Raw genomic sequence first — 18,212 nt, 5'->3', positions numbered from 1 at the left:
AAGGTGTGCACGTTTGCCTGCTGGTCCTGTTTGGTTTTGTTCTGCCAGTAATTGTGCACTGGCACATTCTTACTGGGTGGTTGGTGAGGTGTTCTTTCAGATTCCTCTCTAGCACCTTGACCTCGCTGTAATCTCTGTAGTTTGTCTACAGCCAGAACATGGTCCCTAAACTCAGTAACATCTTTGTAGGTATGTCCCGACATTTGTATTTGGTAGGCGATAGGGAGTTGTGTCAGCATGGTTGCGATGAATTCATCGTCTGACATGGTAATGTCTAAATATCTGGTGCGCTCATACATTGATGAAAGGTGCGCCTCCAGACTGCTCCCTTTCCTACTGTCGAATCTGTCGGAGTGTAGCTGGGCCCTCAAATTCCCTTGTACCTTTAGATTCCAAAACTGGGATCTAAATTTTTCTTTGAATTGTTCGTAGGATTTGATGTGCAGGCTTTGCAACTCCCACCAGAAAAAGGCAGTACTTTTAAGGGCTACGTTCAAACACTTCAATTTATCATTGTCACTTAGTACAAAGGTTCGGGCATATTCCTCAAATTTGTTGAGGAACCTAACTGGATTTTCTAAGGATTTGCCAGAGAACGTAGGCATAGCCTCAGCCCAATGTTTGGCTGGGTGATGTATCAGAGCCACCTGATCAAGATGTGAAGTACTGCAAGATGGGGTCTGATGAGGTGGTGTGGCGTTTGAGGTAACCACTGGGGCTGGTGGTGAAGGGTAACTGGCAGTCACGGTAGGCTGTAGGTTGGGTAGCTCTGTCCTGGAGGAGTTGGCAGTTGTCATCCGATTATGTAATTCCTCCCCTCTCAGTTGCCTCTGTTCTTGTAGTGAGCTGGTGCATGCTTGAGCAGCTTGTTCAGCGGCTGATCTTGCCCCTGACTCTACTGTTTCCATTCGTGACTGCAGAGTGACTGCTGTCTCCTCTATATGTGCGAGTCTCTGCTGGAGTAGCTGTGACTGGTCTCGCCCCTCTATTCTTACCAGTTCCATTGATCGAATCATGGAGGTAGTGTGTGACTCCAAGTTCTCAACTCTTTCTTGTTGTGTCAGTACCTGGTTGGCCAGCTGTCCCACCGACTGACATTGTTCCTGTAATCTGGCATCCAAACGTCCCTCCAGGTCACTGAGGCCTGTTTGCAGCTGATGATCTAAAACCTCTATTCTGGTGTTGAGTTCACTCTTCAACTCGCAAAGGTTTGCGTCCAGCTGACCTCTGACTCCGTCAATCTTCTCAGTAAGCTGCGTCACGTTCTGTGCGTTGTTATCCAAACGGTTGGTGATAGCTGCCATGTTCTGTGCGTTGTCCAGAGCGTTGGCGTCCAAACGGGTGGTGATAGCTGCCACGTTGTCGTCCAACCGGTTTGTTATAGTTGCCACGTTCTGTAATAACAACATAATGCTAGACCACTCAGTTGACGGCAGGTTCTCGGTCGGTGTGGTGGTGTGAGTCATGTTCGCTGCTTGCTCATCTTCAGCTGCAGCTGTAGGTGTGGCTGTAGCTGTCCCACTCTCTCTGTGACATTCATTTCTTTCTGGTGTGCTGGGTTCAGGCTGTACCTCCATTACCAGTTGATATACAGGCTCATATCCTTCCTGTATACTGTCGTGTTCTGAGAGATCTTCCAGGTTGTTGCTGAGCTCTGACCGACTCCTCAATTCATAGGTCTTATTAACAGACATCTTGTGTTTTCACCTTGGAGAGGTAGTCTACTTAGGGATTCTCTTCGAGCCCCACACGTTGCGGCGCCACTTCCTCTGTTCTGCACCTCCCTTTGTTACACTAATAATTCTATCTCTCTCTTTCTTTAATTTATTGTTGAAGTAGGGAGAGAAGGCAGTACAGGGTGGAGGAAAAAAGTGTAGGTACTGTGTTGTTGATACCTTCGTAAACTTAATAATATAACATTGCATAAAAACCTTAGAAACAATGCTCTAACAAATAAACAATAGTAGACGGTAACAACTGACGAATCCAATCTGTAGTTTACTATGGAAATATATAGTATTTTAATTATGGAGTAAGAAATTTGTATATTATGTGGATAGGAAATTGATTATTTAAAGAGTGGTGAAAAATCTGAAGTTTAATAGTTTGAACCATAGATAGTAAACATAACACAGCAACACTTTCAATAATAAACATACACTGACATACATAACCTGAACCTGACTCTTGATACATATGAAAATTAACAATATTATTCAACGATATAATTAGGAATCTTTTGTAAGTTTGAAAATATTATAAGAAATGTATATATTCATCCTTTCCAAGTGTGTATAAGAATTTAAGGTTGGTGGAGTTATAACAATTTTAATACTCAACAATAAAATATGAATTTACTTAAAAATTCTTAATTTATATTGTGACAAATCTTTCCTGGAGATTATTTGCAGTTCAAATGTCTTAGGATGTATGTTGGCACAGATCACACCCAAAAGTTCAAAAGTGATTTAATTAAGTCCAGTAGTTGTTTCAAAATTTATATCGTTCATAAATCAAATGATTTCAAAGTGAGTTAAAAATTAGAGAGTTTAATATCAAATTAAATTCTATTTTAAATAGAATTACACGGCTTTAGTTCAGCGGGAGTACGATTATCTTAAAAGTAGGACTTCTGGGTGTCTAAGTAGAATTACTTCTCTTTATATTATGTTATATACACAATCTAATTGAAGTTCAGTTTTATCAACTTTTGCAACAATATAGTTTGTTTGGCTAGAAATCTCACGTATTTATAAGCATGTAAGCAAATTTATACTGGCCGCTTAAGCCTTGAACAATGGCGACACTGCTTAATTATGGCGTCCCTAGCTAAGCAATTCTTAAATTGGCTTATAATTGACATAACTGCTTTAAATCCAAGTAAATATTACTTACAGTTCGTTAAGATATTTAGTTGTAACAATTTCATTAATGTACACAACCGACGATACCCTAAACTCATATTTTTAATAATTTTAATTGTTCAGGCGTCAGGCCTTAGCCTACACGTAGTAACGCCAAAAATCACACTTTTTTAAGTTACTTCCTGTTCCTGTGTGGCTGAGATACGTGTATACCCAATATATATGGTTCATAACATCCTTTCATGGCCTTTGGTTACAACAATACGGTAAGGAACTAGAATAAAATTAATTGAATTTACAAATTAAACAGATGGTCAGAATAAAAAATAAACGGTAAAAAAATTAACGAAAATTACAACAATGCAGATGAAAGAAAAAAATATTAATATTATTAAAGTTCCACAGATGAAAAGTTTATGGTTGTCATAAGGCGAAATATTTACTAAACATTCATAGCAGATATCTTAATAAACACGAAGATGTCTGTGCTATTACCATGTAATAGTACAATAACCACAAATTTCCTTACCCAAGTTCCTCAAAAAGCATGGCAAGGGTGCCTCGATTTTCATTGCGTAGCAACAACTATTTCCTTGCCCACAAAGCTCTTTTTGTCTCCTTATTCCTTTCTGCATCTAAAGCAATAAGAAGTGTCACTGAGGCAATTTTTCGTCACTTTGACAGACTCATTGTTGTGGAGAATATTCTCTTAACAAAACTAGTGAGGCAGCTAAAATCGTGTGCAGCAGAAACTTGTAGCGCACCTAGTATTTCAGCTTGTAGCCTACACAGTACAGAAACCAGTAAGCATTCTAGTAAGCACACTAGTAGAAAATATTGTACCGTGTGCAGTGGGCTTAAGTCACGGGCAGTTTTAACACAGATGGTGGCGACGTATTTTTATGATGGCAGCACCCAAAGTGGTAAAATGCCATCTGTGCCGGAAATTAGGTATTTCTGCGTGTATTTTTAAAAATTGTTATTATAATTTTAAATTATTTTTGGAAATTTTATTTTCTATATAATTTGGTTACACTAGGGTGATTTACACTTTGTTAAGCTGGTGTACTCTACTTAGTGAAACTTTGCTGCAGTAGCCCAAGGCACCTTTTCTCAGGGGCCAATCTGATCTTTTGCAAGTCTAATGAAGACGTTAGCAGCCTGGGTGACATTTCTCCCGCTTGCAGTCACATTCCCGGCCTGTAACATTATTTCCCTGCATGACTAAATTTGCATACAACAGCTCTGGATGAGTTGTTACCACTTCTCAGAAAAGAGCTTAAAACAGCTATTTCCGCCACGCATACGTCTTAGGTTCACTCATAGAAAGTCACGTTAGGACACTCGTTCCCAGCCTCGTTGCATTTTTCGTCCACCCCCCCCCCCCCCCCCCCACAGCACCACACCTTGGTTCTCATAATTTGGCACAGAATCATTGCCCTGACGTGAACCCGCCAGGCAGTGGCCGACTTCAAGGACGATTTGCCACAGAAAAAGATGTGCAAATATGGACCACACACGACTTCTAGTGGCAGAAATAGTAACTTCCTCTCTTGTCGCCAGATAGTGGAGCTAACGCCCGCGACACCTAGTGGCGACATTGCCAACCTTCTTCTTTCTTTCCCCTGTAGGCCGCCAGAGAGCAGAACCGACTGTGCCATTAGCCCCAGGCTGTAGCAAACGTCTCAGGCGAGTCGATTCCTATTTGTTTCAGACACCCCTTAACAGGTAGCGCTAAAATCGGCCAGTGCTACCAACTTCGAGATATCGAAGTTAGAGTTTTTTTTTTGGGATTCCCACTCGGAGAACTTCGGAACCTTTCGGTTCGGCCGCCCCTGTCTCCCCCACCACCTTTTGATTGAGTTTTTCCTTTTAATTACGAGACGCGCCTCCTCCACGGGCACTTCGCGTCGCGATTCCAGACGGACTGTTTTAGGTTATCGGCGGATCGGCGAGACTACAATACTTCTGTCCGGCCGTAACCGACGATGTAGTCGATTAGACAAGGCATGCTATCCCTATTACTTCTTTAAGTAGTTTAGTCCATCTGTACAGTACACAGCATAGTTTTTATTTTGTTTAAGTAATTTTTTTTGAAATGATGAAACGTCTTCGCCTCCCGCGTTTTCCCGATCTTCAGATCCGGACTTGCTACGCTTCAGAAGCTAGAAGCCAACTTCCCTGTCTGGTGAGTTACTATCAACTTTATTCCTCGACCTCCCCTTAAATTTTTGCGGGCATTTTCTGCCCAGTTTGCTAACTGTATGTGTACCAGTTCTGATCATGTTTGATTCAGACTGTTCACAGACAGGGTCCAAGAGCCAGATGAGGAAATAGCCGCATTTTCACTCCCTCTTCAACAAACAGCCGCCCTGGCGCCATGTTGACTGCTGAACTCCGGCCAGCAAACATCAGACCTCCGGTGCTACAGTATTTATGAACCTTTTTGGAACAATCTTTAAATTACTACGTTCGAACAAATAATAATTGTATAAAACTTTCGTTCTGGACTTTAAGAACTGACACTGGGATGGTTTATTTTTTTAATTTGTTTATTTATGTTTAATGAAACCTTTTATAATCAAATTTAGGCCGGCCCGTATATTAATACATATGAGAGCTCTTTTAATTATGTAATTAAAATTGTATTTTAACACATTTTAATATCTGTTATAAGTTTCCTTAAATAAATATGGAGTAATTATATTCAGACGGAATGACACCTTGTTTCTGTTCATTCCTCATATCCTTGTGAAACTAAAAGATCCACCGTTACAGCAGAGTATAATTTTAATGGTATTATTTATATACTTAATCTGATTTACCTACACTGCCTCAATGTAACAAAAATGGTAGTATTTAGTGTGATTAACTTTCTATCTGCTTTGTTTTGATTATAATGAACAATGCTGTAACAAAAATGGTAATCAGAGCGCAGTGCTGTAACACAACATATTGGGATTTTAATTATTTTTTTTTATTCTCAGTAAAGTGGCTTTAATTCAGAATTAATGTATTAACCAATAAACGTAAAACATATAACAAAACAGTTTATTCAGTAAAATGAAATTTAAAATTCTTATCCTTCAAATGTTTATTTTAGGGAAAGAAAAATTAAAAAGTATAATAACGAAAGCAGATCATGCACAAATGTGGCCTCGGAATGGACTAGTGTAATGTTAGATTTTCCACTGGTGTGTTGCCATGGTAACTAAACACAAGGCTTATAATAGTTAATAAAATTGAAGCGTTATTAATAACTGCTGCAAAATTGTCGCCACTTGGGCTGTCTCTAGATAAGCATAAGTGAATTTTATGCCCAGCGAGCTCTCAGGATATTTCTTACCCATGCGGCTAAAGACTGCAGTTAAAGGAGAACAGGGTGAACAGTAAAATGGTATGGGTTTATTACAAAATAGTCTCTTGTCCATGGTACTGCCATAGGACCCAACCTGTTACATTATGGTGTACCACAGCATGGCCATGTGCACCGAAAGAACAAGAAAGTTATGGTTAGGACTCTGAAAGCGAAGTTAACAGTTCAAGGATGATGATGCGAAATGCAGGTCTGCAGGTGGCGAAAAAGTAATTATAGATTGTCTAACATTTTAAGTCTGTGGCGTAATTCACAGTGAACACTAATACACAGCAGAACACTATAGGATGACACAACGCAGAATAATTAACACTTCAAAACACTAAATTACAAATGCACCTATTTCAGATCACTGGTGCGGAAACTATACATCTGACGCATCTCGCTAAAATAAGAGTTCGGTTTTTTTACTTTGTGAACTATCCCTGAAATGATGTTACTTATGGTACGGCAGAGGTATCTGTGGTTGAGCATGGGTGAAGACTCTCATGTTCATGTTCTTCACATGGGAATTTGGCTTACAACAAATTCCCTATCGATATTAATCAAATACATATTGAGTGAAGTTAAGCATCTGCACATTTTGTCTGTGGACAGCCCAGCATGGGCGAAAGACAAACAGTTTACAAGTACAGCTTGCTGCCCGAGGATAGGCTCGCACGCGGCCTGTTGACTACAAAGTTTGAAAAGCTAAAATTCGAGAACGCGCGATTGCGAAAGAAAGATTTAAGTTAAGCTGTGAGCTTTTTGAAGCAGCACCGAGGTGAGGCCAGCCACAGTGCCGATGTAAAAGGATTAAGAAAACTTACACTATAGAGGCTATAGGTGTGGATGCAAAGTGTTGAAAACCCTGTGGAGGGTGGACGCGACCGGCCTCTGAGCCGGCTAGGTGACGACTGGCAGACCTCCAGCAGCTCTGTGCCTATGGAGGCCATGTTTCCCACACGAGGTACACAGAGCAAAGGAACGACTCAGGTTGAGTTTGTGGCTTTTTCGCACAGTGAATAATCTTTGGCCCAATAAGAAATACAAATGATTATGAAATTTTAATTAATAATTAACAATTTAAGAAAACTTAATAAAGTTTGCTGATTACATTTAGCAGATTGATACATGAGATTCCTGCGGAGTAACACACAACACTGGATAGCCGCATGGGTGGCTATCTACATATCTACCTCAGGGTCGTTTATCTCGCTGATCTTTCTTATACTGCTGTGGCATTTGTGACACCCACACCCAAAAGGGCAGGCACCGATGTGGCATAACGATCTGTGTGACAGAGGAGCACTGATGGCTGGTGTATATACGAGGATTCAGAACCCTAGTTAAAATGCCCTATTTAAGATTTTACTCTTATGACAAGGAGAAACATAATCTACCTGCTGCATTGACTCTTAATATTTTGCTTTTTACTTTTAATGGCGGTGTGTTTTTATATTTTGTAATTTAGATTTATTGCAGTTTTGCTGTGTATTAATGCATTGTTGCCCAAGGTTGATATTTAGATTTAGCACATGTGTTTCGTGCGCATGGGTGGCAGGTTGGGAGCCTGCTCTGCAATTGTGGATTGTCCATGCTTGGGGATAAACGTAACAAACCGGGTCCTCCTGTGATGTGCGTCTCCCCAGACCTACCAGTGATATCAGCTGATTTTCAGCTTGTTTTTCTGTGTATTTGTGTATTTATCCTACTTGTCGATTATTGTGGTCACTCTGTGAAATACAGTGAAAACCAGCAATGGTTAAGTCCATAAAAATGTTTGAAGTAAGCTTTTATGTCAGCTTCAAATTTCTCCACTATATTACGGTCACGGGGGGTAACTATGGTCAAAGCAAAGATAAATCTTAAGATTGCTCCTATCCTACAAAAAATTACACTACTAGCAAAAACAATATTTTTAACAGAATATATGAACATATTGAAATATAACAGGAGAATGTTAACTTAAACTTTGCCAAAATATATATATTTTTTGTCAAATTTTTTATACCGGCAAATTTACCCCAAAATAAATGTTGGCTAAACTGTTTAACACAGCTGATCAGTGTCATGTGGTATAGCAAAAAGAGTTCTTGTGAAACCTGCACCAAGATTTCAGGATTTTAGGTAAGTTAACATGTAAGCATTTATTTTAAAATTGCTGTTTGCTATTAATAATTATAGTAAATAGTGTAAATACATAAATAATTTGGGGTTACTATGGTCATTTCTTAATTATTATAACCTATAAAACATGCATATTTTTTAAAATATTAATGTCTACGATAGGTAACCTATTCAGAATTAACTATAGCATTTAGGCCTTAAATGTATAAAAACAAGAATACAGATACTTTTATCACTGTGTTCTTTTCATATTTACCTGCAGGTGATCGTCATAGTGAGAACCTATCAACAATCCCCTGGGTCGCGATCCTACATGGATTACAGGCCAGAACAAATGGATTCAGCAATTACTGCTGTTAGAAAGGGAATGAGCATAAGGACAGCTGCCGAAAGATACAAAGTAAAAAGGGAAGCGTTGAGGAAAAGATGCAAGAACATGGACATTAAGAGACCATGTGGACAGTGTGATAATAGGCCATATCACAGAGGTTCTGACACGGACACGTGTGGTTTGTCTACCGTTTACGTTTACCGTCGCCTGGCAACGAGACGTGTGCAATAACAATCCGAAGTGTTTGTTTACCTTTTCTATAAAACAGTTTTACGTACCAAAGACATTTTATATTTATTTTGATTAATTTAGAACTGATTATTTTGCATAAAACCACCCTAATTAACTTTTTCTTTCGGCCGTTTTCTTTGAATTTTGTACGTTAGACGCAACGGAGGCCGGGGTTTGGCCCGAGGGCGGCGGCGCCTGGTTTGAAGGACCGGCGCTAGGCATGCCGGGGAAGAGAACGTTTGGACCCATCTTGGGAAGTGCGTTTGGTCTGACGACAGCTCTGGTCGTCAGGCGTTTAGTGACCCAAAAACTCCGTGTGTGAGGCTTAAAAATATTGTTAAAATTACGGCGATGTTTCACGGCAGTCGCCGATGTAAGATTTCCTCCGATCTGCACAATATACAGGATTATATGAATGAATGAAATTGGACCCTGCGCATCACCAGGTAACCATTGAAAAAAGTTATAGCTCCAGGTGACGCTTTTTAGATTAAGGCCGAAATAATCATCTGAGTGAGAAAAGTGTAAGAGTAATATTTTTCATCATTTGGGAACAGCTACATTTTGATATATAAATCTTAAAGGCCAATTTTTTTTGTTGACATTCAAATAACACACAAGACTTTACGACCGCAGGTCCAGAAGTCTTGAACGATAGAATTTTGAGCCCTAACGACGTGATTTAGCCGGAAGACAACCCTGAGATAAATTTAATTTGACATTTTTTTGAACATAATTTTAATATTGGAACTTTTGTTTTGTTGTGTTCCACGTATTGGCAGCGATTAGTTTGTTTATTCTTGGCCCCCTTTTCATACTCACTGTATAAAGTGCTGGAGTGGTCTAATTTATGTAAACAGCAATAATAAATTCAATACCATCTTGGTTTTCCATTATAATATGTTTGTTACTACTTTACTAGATTCGCCATTCGCCTGTCACACAAAATTTTTCTATTTCCAGTATTTGTTTACATATTTTTATTTATGTTGATAGCCCTAGTTTTTACAGTTATGCACCTTACAGAGTCACATCTGTAGTCCCCTTTTAGGTAGGTATAGTTAGAACAGACAATATTAACGGAAGCTGAAGAATCTTTGTTGTGTTCTTACACCACCCAGCTTGCTGAATGGGGCTTCCCATTAACCTCATTTTGAGTTACGTTTACGTTTACTTAAAAAGGCAGGGTTAAACAATCACAAAGTTTTCTGATGGGTGTACCCCAGAATTAGAGTGGGCTCGGTCGTTCATAAAACGCAACAGTGAAAAAATATGTTCCCGCATTGTCTCAAGCATCAACCCCAAACGTTCTCAGTTAATTCCTGAAGATGTTAACAACTATTTTGACAATATGGCAGACATTAGTAACCGAATCTACAGACTTAGAACAGGAACAGATCGTGACTTATTCTCTTCAAAAATCTCGAGGGGGTTTCTTCATTTGGCCAGACAAGCCAGATGTTTCTGTCATTGACAAAGTACAGGTAATCAGAGTTCTTCCTGCACCAGTTGAAGAGAGAAGAGGCAGGTTAATGTTTCATGTAATATTTGATAGCTTTAGGCCCGAATTCAGAGTTGACCTTCTAAAGCGCATCCAACTCTCATTCATCTGGCAGACTCTCCACCTCTCATACTTCAAAAACGCCTTTCGAATGACTGCCAGCTGAAAGCTTGTTCCCATCCACTTTCAGTGAAGACCTGGCAACATGGCACAAAAATTTTCTTAGATCAAGTACTTGGAGTGTGTGTGAAAAAGTGCCCTATTTCATTTCGATTGTCTTTTGTTTGCTCTCCCGCTGAAAATAATATTTTGTTTGGATTGGACACGAGGTTAGGATTACCAGACACTGATAATAAAAAAGGACGACATTCATCTCGCTAAAGGAGGACATTTCACTAAAAAGGAGGACAATATATATATATTTTTTTAAAAAAGCCATGACTTAATTACAATGGAGTACGATATTTTACAATGTTTTGGCATTTAATACAGTTTCAGTATAAAGAATCAAACAAACTACGCATATACAGCATATTAAAAACACGTGCTTCTGCATGTGCTGCTACCTGTCAAGCTGTCATACTACTACTTACTAGTGGGATGACTCTGCGGACAGCGCGCGCTTTGCCCAAAGTATAACTGCAGGAATTATCTCACTTTATAAAAAAGCCGGAAATTTTGGAGCATTAAGGAAAATCCGGCCGGACGCAAAAAAAATACATAAAAAGGAGGACATATCCTCCTTTTGCCAGACGTCTGGTAACCCTACACGAGGTTGAGAAATTTTCTTAAGATGGATACGTTGCCTAAAATTATAGTGTTTTCTCCAGATGAAAAAGCGATTATTTTTGATCTCGTGAGGAAGCACAAAACCGTAATCGAAAACAAAACAAAAAAAACAGATGCAGTTTCTTACAGAGAAAAAAAATTGTGTTTCGAACTCTTGATCCCGACAAAAATCAAAAACTGGATTTTCATTTTTAAGATCATCAAAAAATCAAAAACCTCGTCAATGTGATTTGGAAATTCATCCAAATCTTCTGCCATCGCTACAAAACACGTGTCTAATGCACACATTGCGGGCGAAACGATTTCTTTGAAAACGCATATTTAATTCCAAAACATATTTTACATATCTGCCATATAACAAAATGTTTTAAACAATTACAATCATACATGAACACGTTTTTATGTGGGAATTATATATTAAAACCATCAACTGCTCCGCCGATTTTCAACTGAACAGGCATTCGAATGAGCTTCAGACCACATTCACTTTCAAGTGGTTGGCTCTCCTTATCCAGCAGTCAACCAACCACTGAAAAACGTCTCTGCCGAGCAGATTCAATGGAAAAGCCTTTCGGTGTGTGGATGACCGTCGAAAGAGCTGTCTGAATTCGGCCCTTAATGTTGGTTAAACTGTTCAACCGAACTTGTGTTTTTTCAGTGACGTTGGAGAATTTACAAATTGGTTGGCAAAATGAACAATTATGGAACTGCATGTAACATAACTATGGGTACCTACCGTAGATATGATGCCCTATTTAGGACTATTTTATATATTTCATTCTTGTGTATTGCTATGCCGCCACCCGTCTCTATGGAATAGTTACGGGTAATGCCTAGCGGGCTAAGGGCATAGCTTTAGATTCGTTGTCCGGTGGGCGCCAGGCTAGCTTGGAAGAACTAGACCGTGAGGAGGTTCGTGGGTTCGCTGCCTCAGCGTGCCCCGCTAGGTACGTCGGCTTACGGTGGTGATTGGCTTACTGAGTGGATACAGGATGCGCCCTAGGCAGTGTAGGAGACTGCATACCTATACATGTGACACTGAAATTGCACACGAGTTGGACTGAATTATTTTAATGATGCGCCGTTATGCACGATTGACACACAGCACTGGTACACGTTTATGACATATCACTACATAGCACTACATGATTACGTGACTCAAACTACCCTAATCTCCGCGGCAGTCTCGCGGGTCGGTATGGTTACCGGAGGCGGCCAGTACCGTGAGTTAACCCGTGACGCGGTTGCGCGGGATGTTTGTTAAGGCGGTCGGGATAGGCCCGGCTCTGCCGAAAAAGGTCCGGGGACACATGAGCAGCGGTAAAGCGAGGTTGTGAAATATTTACTTACTGAACATAAAGACTTATCGGTGCACTTAAAATGTAAGCTACTCACGGGACACACGTCCGCCCCGGACGCGAGTGTTCGGAGACTGCCGAAGATGACCGCCACGCGGAGGTGGGAGGACTCGTCCCCCCCCCCCCCGGGCCTCTCGCCAACACCTTTATTTTATCTTAAAGTTATAATTTTATATAATACATCCTTCCAGGTACTTAATTAAAAATTAGTACCTGGAAACTGTTTGCTAAGGGCTTAATATTTCTATCACTAATAATTAACTGTTTGAAAATATAGTCACATGGACAACTGTTGTTAACAAGCATTAACACTAATGAGATCCTGGATTTCATTTAATGGCACTAACAAATATCCTTGTAAATAGAATCTTATGTTTTAATTGTTACGTCACTTGACTCGTTACGGATGTGGCTGGGGCGCGCTCCGAATGGGAGGGTCACTGATCGGGTGAGAACCGGCTGAAGGTAGCGTCGGTACGACGTCAAACGCCCCCCCCCCCCCCCCCAGAGAAGCCCGGTTCTGCCCTGTCAGTCCCCGACGCCAGGTGGTAACGTTAGATAGATACAGCACCTGAATACATGGTGTAATGGCGCGGTGGCGCGGGCGGACGCCACCTCGGCCGCTGCGTGGGCAACTGGGCCGGTGGGCGGCACCGCGGTGGCGCGGGCGGACGCCGCCTCGGCCGCTGCGGGGCAGCTGGGTCGGTGGGCGGCGTCGCGGCGCAATGCGCGATGAGGATGCCCAGGACGTAGTCGGCCAGGTGTGCCGGGGCCCAGCATCTCCTCTCCGGCCATCGACGCCTCCATCGGGGCCTGCTCGCGCCCTCACTCTGGGGTTCATCTGGTTCTGTGACTATAGGGGCTTAGTCCGGTGGCTCTTCGCTGGGGTTCCCGAGCTCTGGGGACGTCACCTCCGTGATTCGGAGTCTGGTTGGCCCTTGCCGGTTTCTCCTCTGTCTTTGTGGTGTAGCGTCATAGGCCGTTGAGACCGCTTGGAGCGAGGAGTGCTCGCATCCGGAGCCCTCGCTACATGGCGGTGGAATGTTGGGGCTGAGCGCATCGTGCCCAGCGGCCGGGTGGCTAGCGGCATCGGTGTGGTTAGGTTCGTTGGACGCCGCGGCTGCGGGGGTTACCTCGGGACTGAGTACGTCGGGCTCAGTGGCTGGGCTGCCCGCGATGTCGTCGTGTTCGGGTTCGTCGGGCGGGGGGTCCCCGGGCGCTGCTGCTAGCCGCAGGTCCTCTCGGTGGATCTTCTGGGTGCGGCGGCCCCCTACATTCACCATGTAGGTCGTCGCCCCCAGGTGCCGTTGCACTGGGTAGGCCCCCCCCCCCCCCGTGGCGCGAGTCCGGCGCAGTAGTTACGCGGGGCCGCCGACAGGGGGTGAACTCGTGCATACACTTGGTCACCGGCCCGGAAGGGGGCTGGGGGCCTCGTCGTCCGGGGGGTGATGACCTGGGTGTAGTGAGCCTGTCGCGTGCGCGCCGCCTCGTGGTCGTCCGAGCGTCGCTGGTCGCAATCTCCTCTGCATTCTGCCTGGTGCAGCACTCCATGGACGGCCAGCTCCCCCGGCAGCGGAAGGTTGCGACCCTGGACCATCTCGGCCGGGGTCCTCCCGGTGGCCGCATTTACTCTTCGGCGGACACAGAATAGGGCATCGGCGACGTGGAGATCCCACTGAGTATGGTCATCGCCCAGCCGCAGGCGCAGTTGGACCTTCAACTCCTGGTTGCGGCGCTCGGTGGGGTTTGACCGTGGGTGGTAAGCAGGTGTGGTGTGGTGTTCCATGTGGGCCTCCTGGCACCAGTCCTTCCATCGGGCCCCCAGAAACTGGCTGCCGTTGTCAGTCAAAATGGACTCTGGGTAGCCGAACCTGGCCATGAATTCGCGGGTCATGACTTCAAAGATAGTGGTGGCCCTCACGTTGCCGCAGGGGTAGGCCTCGGTCCGGCGGGTGAACATGTCCGTGGCTACCACGAGGAACCGTTTACCCCGCGGTGAATGTGGGTAGGGCCCCATCACATCTAAGGCGATTGTCTGGAACGGGGTCGTCGGCAGCCGGGGCTGCTGTTGTTGCACGCCGTCCCCCCTGCGGGCTTTGTGCCGCTGGCAGGTCTCGCACTCCCTGACGTAGTTGCGGACATTCCGGCTCATCCCGGGCCAGTGGTAGTACTGTCCTACTGCTCGGCTGGTTTGATCGGTACCCGGGTGTCCTGCGAGGTCATTATCGTGGTATAACACGAGCACCGTCTCACGGGCCTCTGGGAGGACATACGTCCTCCAGGCCTCAGTTACTCCGGGTGGTCGGTTCATGACTCTGCCGTCCTGGATCCGCCAGGTTGGGTGACCGTCATTGCTGGCACGCTCTCGTCGTCTGTCCGCATCTGGGGACCGGTGCTGCGCAGTGAGCACAGGGCGCTCCACGTCGGCCTCGGTATTCGGGGGTGTTTCGGCCCCTTCTCCGTTGACCGTGATGTGAGCACACGCGTGTCCGGCGGCGCCAGTCGAGCTGGCGCGGGCGGGAGGCAGGATGCCATCCCATTCGTCGTCGTCCAACACCTCCTGGCCGCCGTCTGGATCATGGGAGAGTAGGTTGGGGAGCTGGTTCTCTGCCCTGGGCACATGCTCAACCGTGAAGTCGAATGACTGTAGGAATAGTGCCCAGCGGATCAGCTTCCCCTTCCTCCCCTGCATGGTGTGGAGCCAGGTGAGGCAGCGGTTGTCAGTGCGGAGAGTGAACGGCCTGCCCTCCAGGTGTGGGCGGTATTTCTTCACGGCCCACACGACCGACAAGCACTCCTGCTTGTTGCTGTGGTACGGCTTCTCGGCGCGCCCGAATTTCGCGCTGGCGTAATCGACCACCTGCCAGTCGCCCACGCCGTCCACCTGGTATAACACTGCCCCGGTACCCAGAGCGCTCGCGTCCGTCTGCAAGACGAGCGGTCGGTCCGGGTCGATGCGGGCCAGTGTGTGGCACTGTGTGAAGGCTTCCTGAATAGCGTTGAAGGCTGCTTGGGCGGGTTCGCCCCAGCGGTAGCGGATTTGCGGTGACAGCAGATCGGTTAGGGGCATGATGGTCTGTGAGAAGTTAGGGATATAACTCCGCAGCCAATTGATGAGCCCGACGAAGCATTGAAGTTGCTTTCGGGTGCGAGGAACTTCCACCATGGCAATCTGTCGTAGGTGGCCGATCTGGGGCCGGTTGCCCTCGGCATTCACCACGTGGCCCAAGAATTCGACCTCGGTCATCCCGAGGTGGCACTTGGCAGGGTTGGCAGTTAGGTGATTGGTGGCCAACCTTTCCATTACCAGCGCCAGGTGCCGGCAGTGGTCCTCCCAACTCTCCGAATAGACGATGACATCGTCTAAGTATGCCAGGGTGAATCTCCCAATGTATCCCTCCAGGACTCTGGTCATCATTGACTGGAAGGTGGCGGGGGCACACTTCAATCCAAAGGGCATAGCCCGGAATTGAAACCTCCGCCCGTCCGCTACCGTGAAAGCTGTCTTCTTCCGGTCCCAGCGTCTTATGGGCACCTGCCAGTAGCCGGACTTCAGGTCCAGGGTGCTGAACACGCGTGCCCTACCTAGGCTGGCTACGGCGGCCTCGACGCTAATTTGAGGGGGAGGGGCGCTGACCGTCACAACGTTCAGCGGCCGGAAGTCCACGCAAAAGCGGCTCGTGCCATCCTTCTTGGATGCCAGCACGATGCATGCATTGTAGTGACTATGTGATGGCTCGATGACCCCGCTCTGGAGCATGTCGTCAATCTGCCCCCGGATAACCCGCTGCTCCCAGAACCCGTAGCTACGGGGTGGTTCATACACAGGCTCGTCAGTGGTGGTGGGAATGTGGTGTTCCGCCACTGTGGTTCTTATCAATGGCCCGTCTACGGCGAGGACCTCTGGTCGTTCGGCCAGGACTGCATTTATTCTTGCCTGGTAAGCAGGCGGGACATTGTGATGCATATCCTCCAAGGTTAAGATGGTGTGTCCCAAGGTGGGGGTCTGGACTATGGCGTACACTACGTACCTCTCCACCGTCCCGACATTTAGTCGAGGGAGGGCTAACTCCAGTACTGCATTATGTTACGCGAGCCAGGGCAGCCCCAACACTATTTCCTCACACAAATCATGCACAACAATAGTGGATACGCTAGTCGTTAGTTCTCGCAGCCTTACCTCTACGTCCGCGCGTCCTAGCATCCGCCCGGCGTGGGCGGTTGTGGCCAGGCGCAGCTCGCCATCATCCGGGTGTAGCGCGCCGGGTGGTACGAGGTCAGGCCGCACGAAGACTGCGCTGGCTCCTGTGTCGATCAGGGCATCAGCGGGCCATCCGTTGACCTCCACAGGCACGCGGAAAAGCCGGTCGAGTGGGTGCCCAAGCTGCCCCAAGGTCGGGAGAGGGGGTCTGTTGTCGGGCATGGTGCAGATCCGGTTGGTGGGGGGCGGGCCGTTTAGTTCCGGTCCTCCCGCTGGCCGTTTCCCGCCAGGGTTGGGTTGGCGTGTGGCTGCTGGTGTTGCGGTGGCGTCCCCGATGGGGGCGGCGGTGGGTGCGATGGCGACTGCCGCGACCATCTCGGGCACTCGTTGTTCCAGTGGAACACTCCCTGCGGGCAACCTCGCTGACACTGGGGCGGTTGTCCGGTGTTGGCCATGCCTCTCGTCTGTCGGTCTGCTCTCCAGCGTGGGGTTGCCTCTTCACTGGCCCTGCTTCCACTGGTTGGATGTGGCGTTTGTGGTGCGACAACCAGTCGGTTTCCCGGGGGACTGGATCTGCCCCGTGCTGCCGGGGGCGGTTCGCGCCGACATGCGCGGTGGAAATTCCGTTCAGTGTCCCAAGGCCTCCCGCACGAATTCTGAGACATTAGTGGGGTGGCAGTTACGCAGGAAGGGTTGGAGTTCATCCTTCACTAGGCTCGTTATGGTAGGCAGTGCCTGGGTGGGTTCCACTCCGTGTGTGATGCGGCGGAACAGCTGGAGCTTGTTGCCGATGAATGGCTCTACTGCTTCTCCTTCTCGCTGGCGAGCTCCATAGAATTGCGCCAAACAGTCGACTAGAGGCGACCCAGTGTCAAACCGACGTATGAATTCGTCGGCGAACTCATCCCAGGGCATGGCGAACCTCCCCCACATGCTCCACCACGCTCGCGCATCTCCGCGCATCTGCTCACTGGCCCGCTCCGCCCACTCTGACTGATGGTTGTGGCACTGTGCCAGGCGTTCTTCGCATAGCTCTAGGAACGTGTGCGGATCCTCGTGCGGGGCCCCAGTGAACTCTGGCAGGTTCGCCCTGCGGGGTGGTAGGTCCCGTATGAGGTTGTCCTGTGACGTTCTCCCGCCCCTGGACACCGTGGTCTCCGGCGCGTGCGACGAGCCTTCGGTCCGATGCCCCGCTCCGACAGCAGGTGTCGTCCATGGCGTGTCAGCTGTCAGGCGGGTTGCTGTAGGTTTCTCCCTTCTCGGCTCTGTGGGTCGGGCCTGTCCCGCGTCGGTGTCCCATTGATTTCGGGAGGGCTCAGTTTTCACCTGCGTTTCTCCGCCTCCCGGTGCACACTTGCACGTACGTAGTGGTGGTCTCCCCCCGGTTAACAGGTCCCTGCCCTGAGGCCAGAAGCAGATCTCACACGTGCCTGTCTTCCATTCATAGGCCAT

General features: G+C 46.5%; 1 protein-coding gene across 1 annotated transcript; it reads right to left on the bottom strand.

The window, feature by feature from the left end:
- Window positions 1–17,387: 17,387 nt before the first annotated feature.
- Window positions 17,388–18,212, bottom strand: LOC134531363 (activity-regulated cytoskeleton-associated protein-like). Its single transcript, XM_063367063.1, has one exon. It carries the CDS (start codon window positions 18,210–18,212, stop codon window positions 17,388–17,390), a length of 825 nt encoding a protein of 274 aa, XP_063223133.1.

The sequence above is a fragment of the Bacillus rossius genome, chromosome 3, assembly GCF_032445375.1.
Source record: "Bacillus rossius redtenbacheri isolate Brsri chromosome 3, Brsri_v3, whole genome shotgun sequence".
NCBI lineage: Eukaryota > Metazoa > Arthropoda > Insecta > Phasmatodea > Bacillidae > Bacillus > Bacillus rossius.
The sequence above is the reverse complement of the archived record's forward strand: the minus strand, read 5'-3'. Positions and strand labels throughout refer to the sequence as shown.

Coding starts and splice junctions, on each gene's coding strand:
- LOC134531363 (XM_063367063.1), bottom strand. CDS start 18,212: ATGGCCTATGAATGGAAGACAGGCACGTGTGAGATCTGCTTCTGGCCT.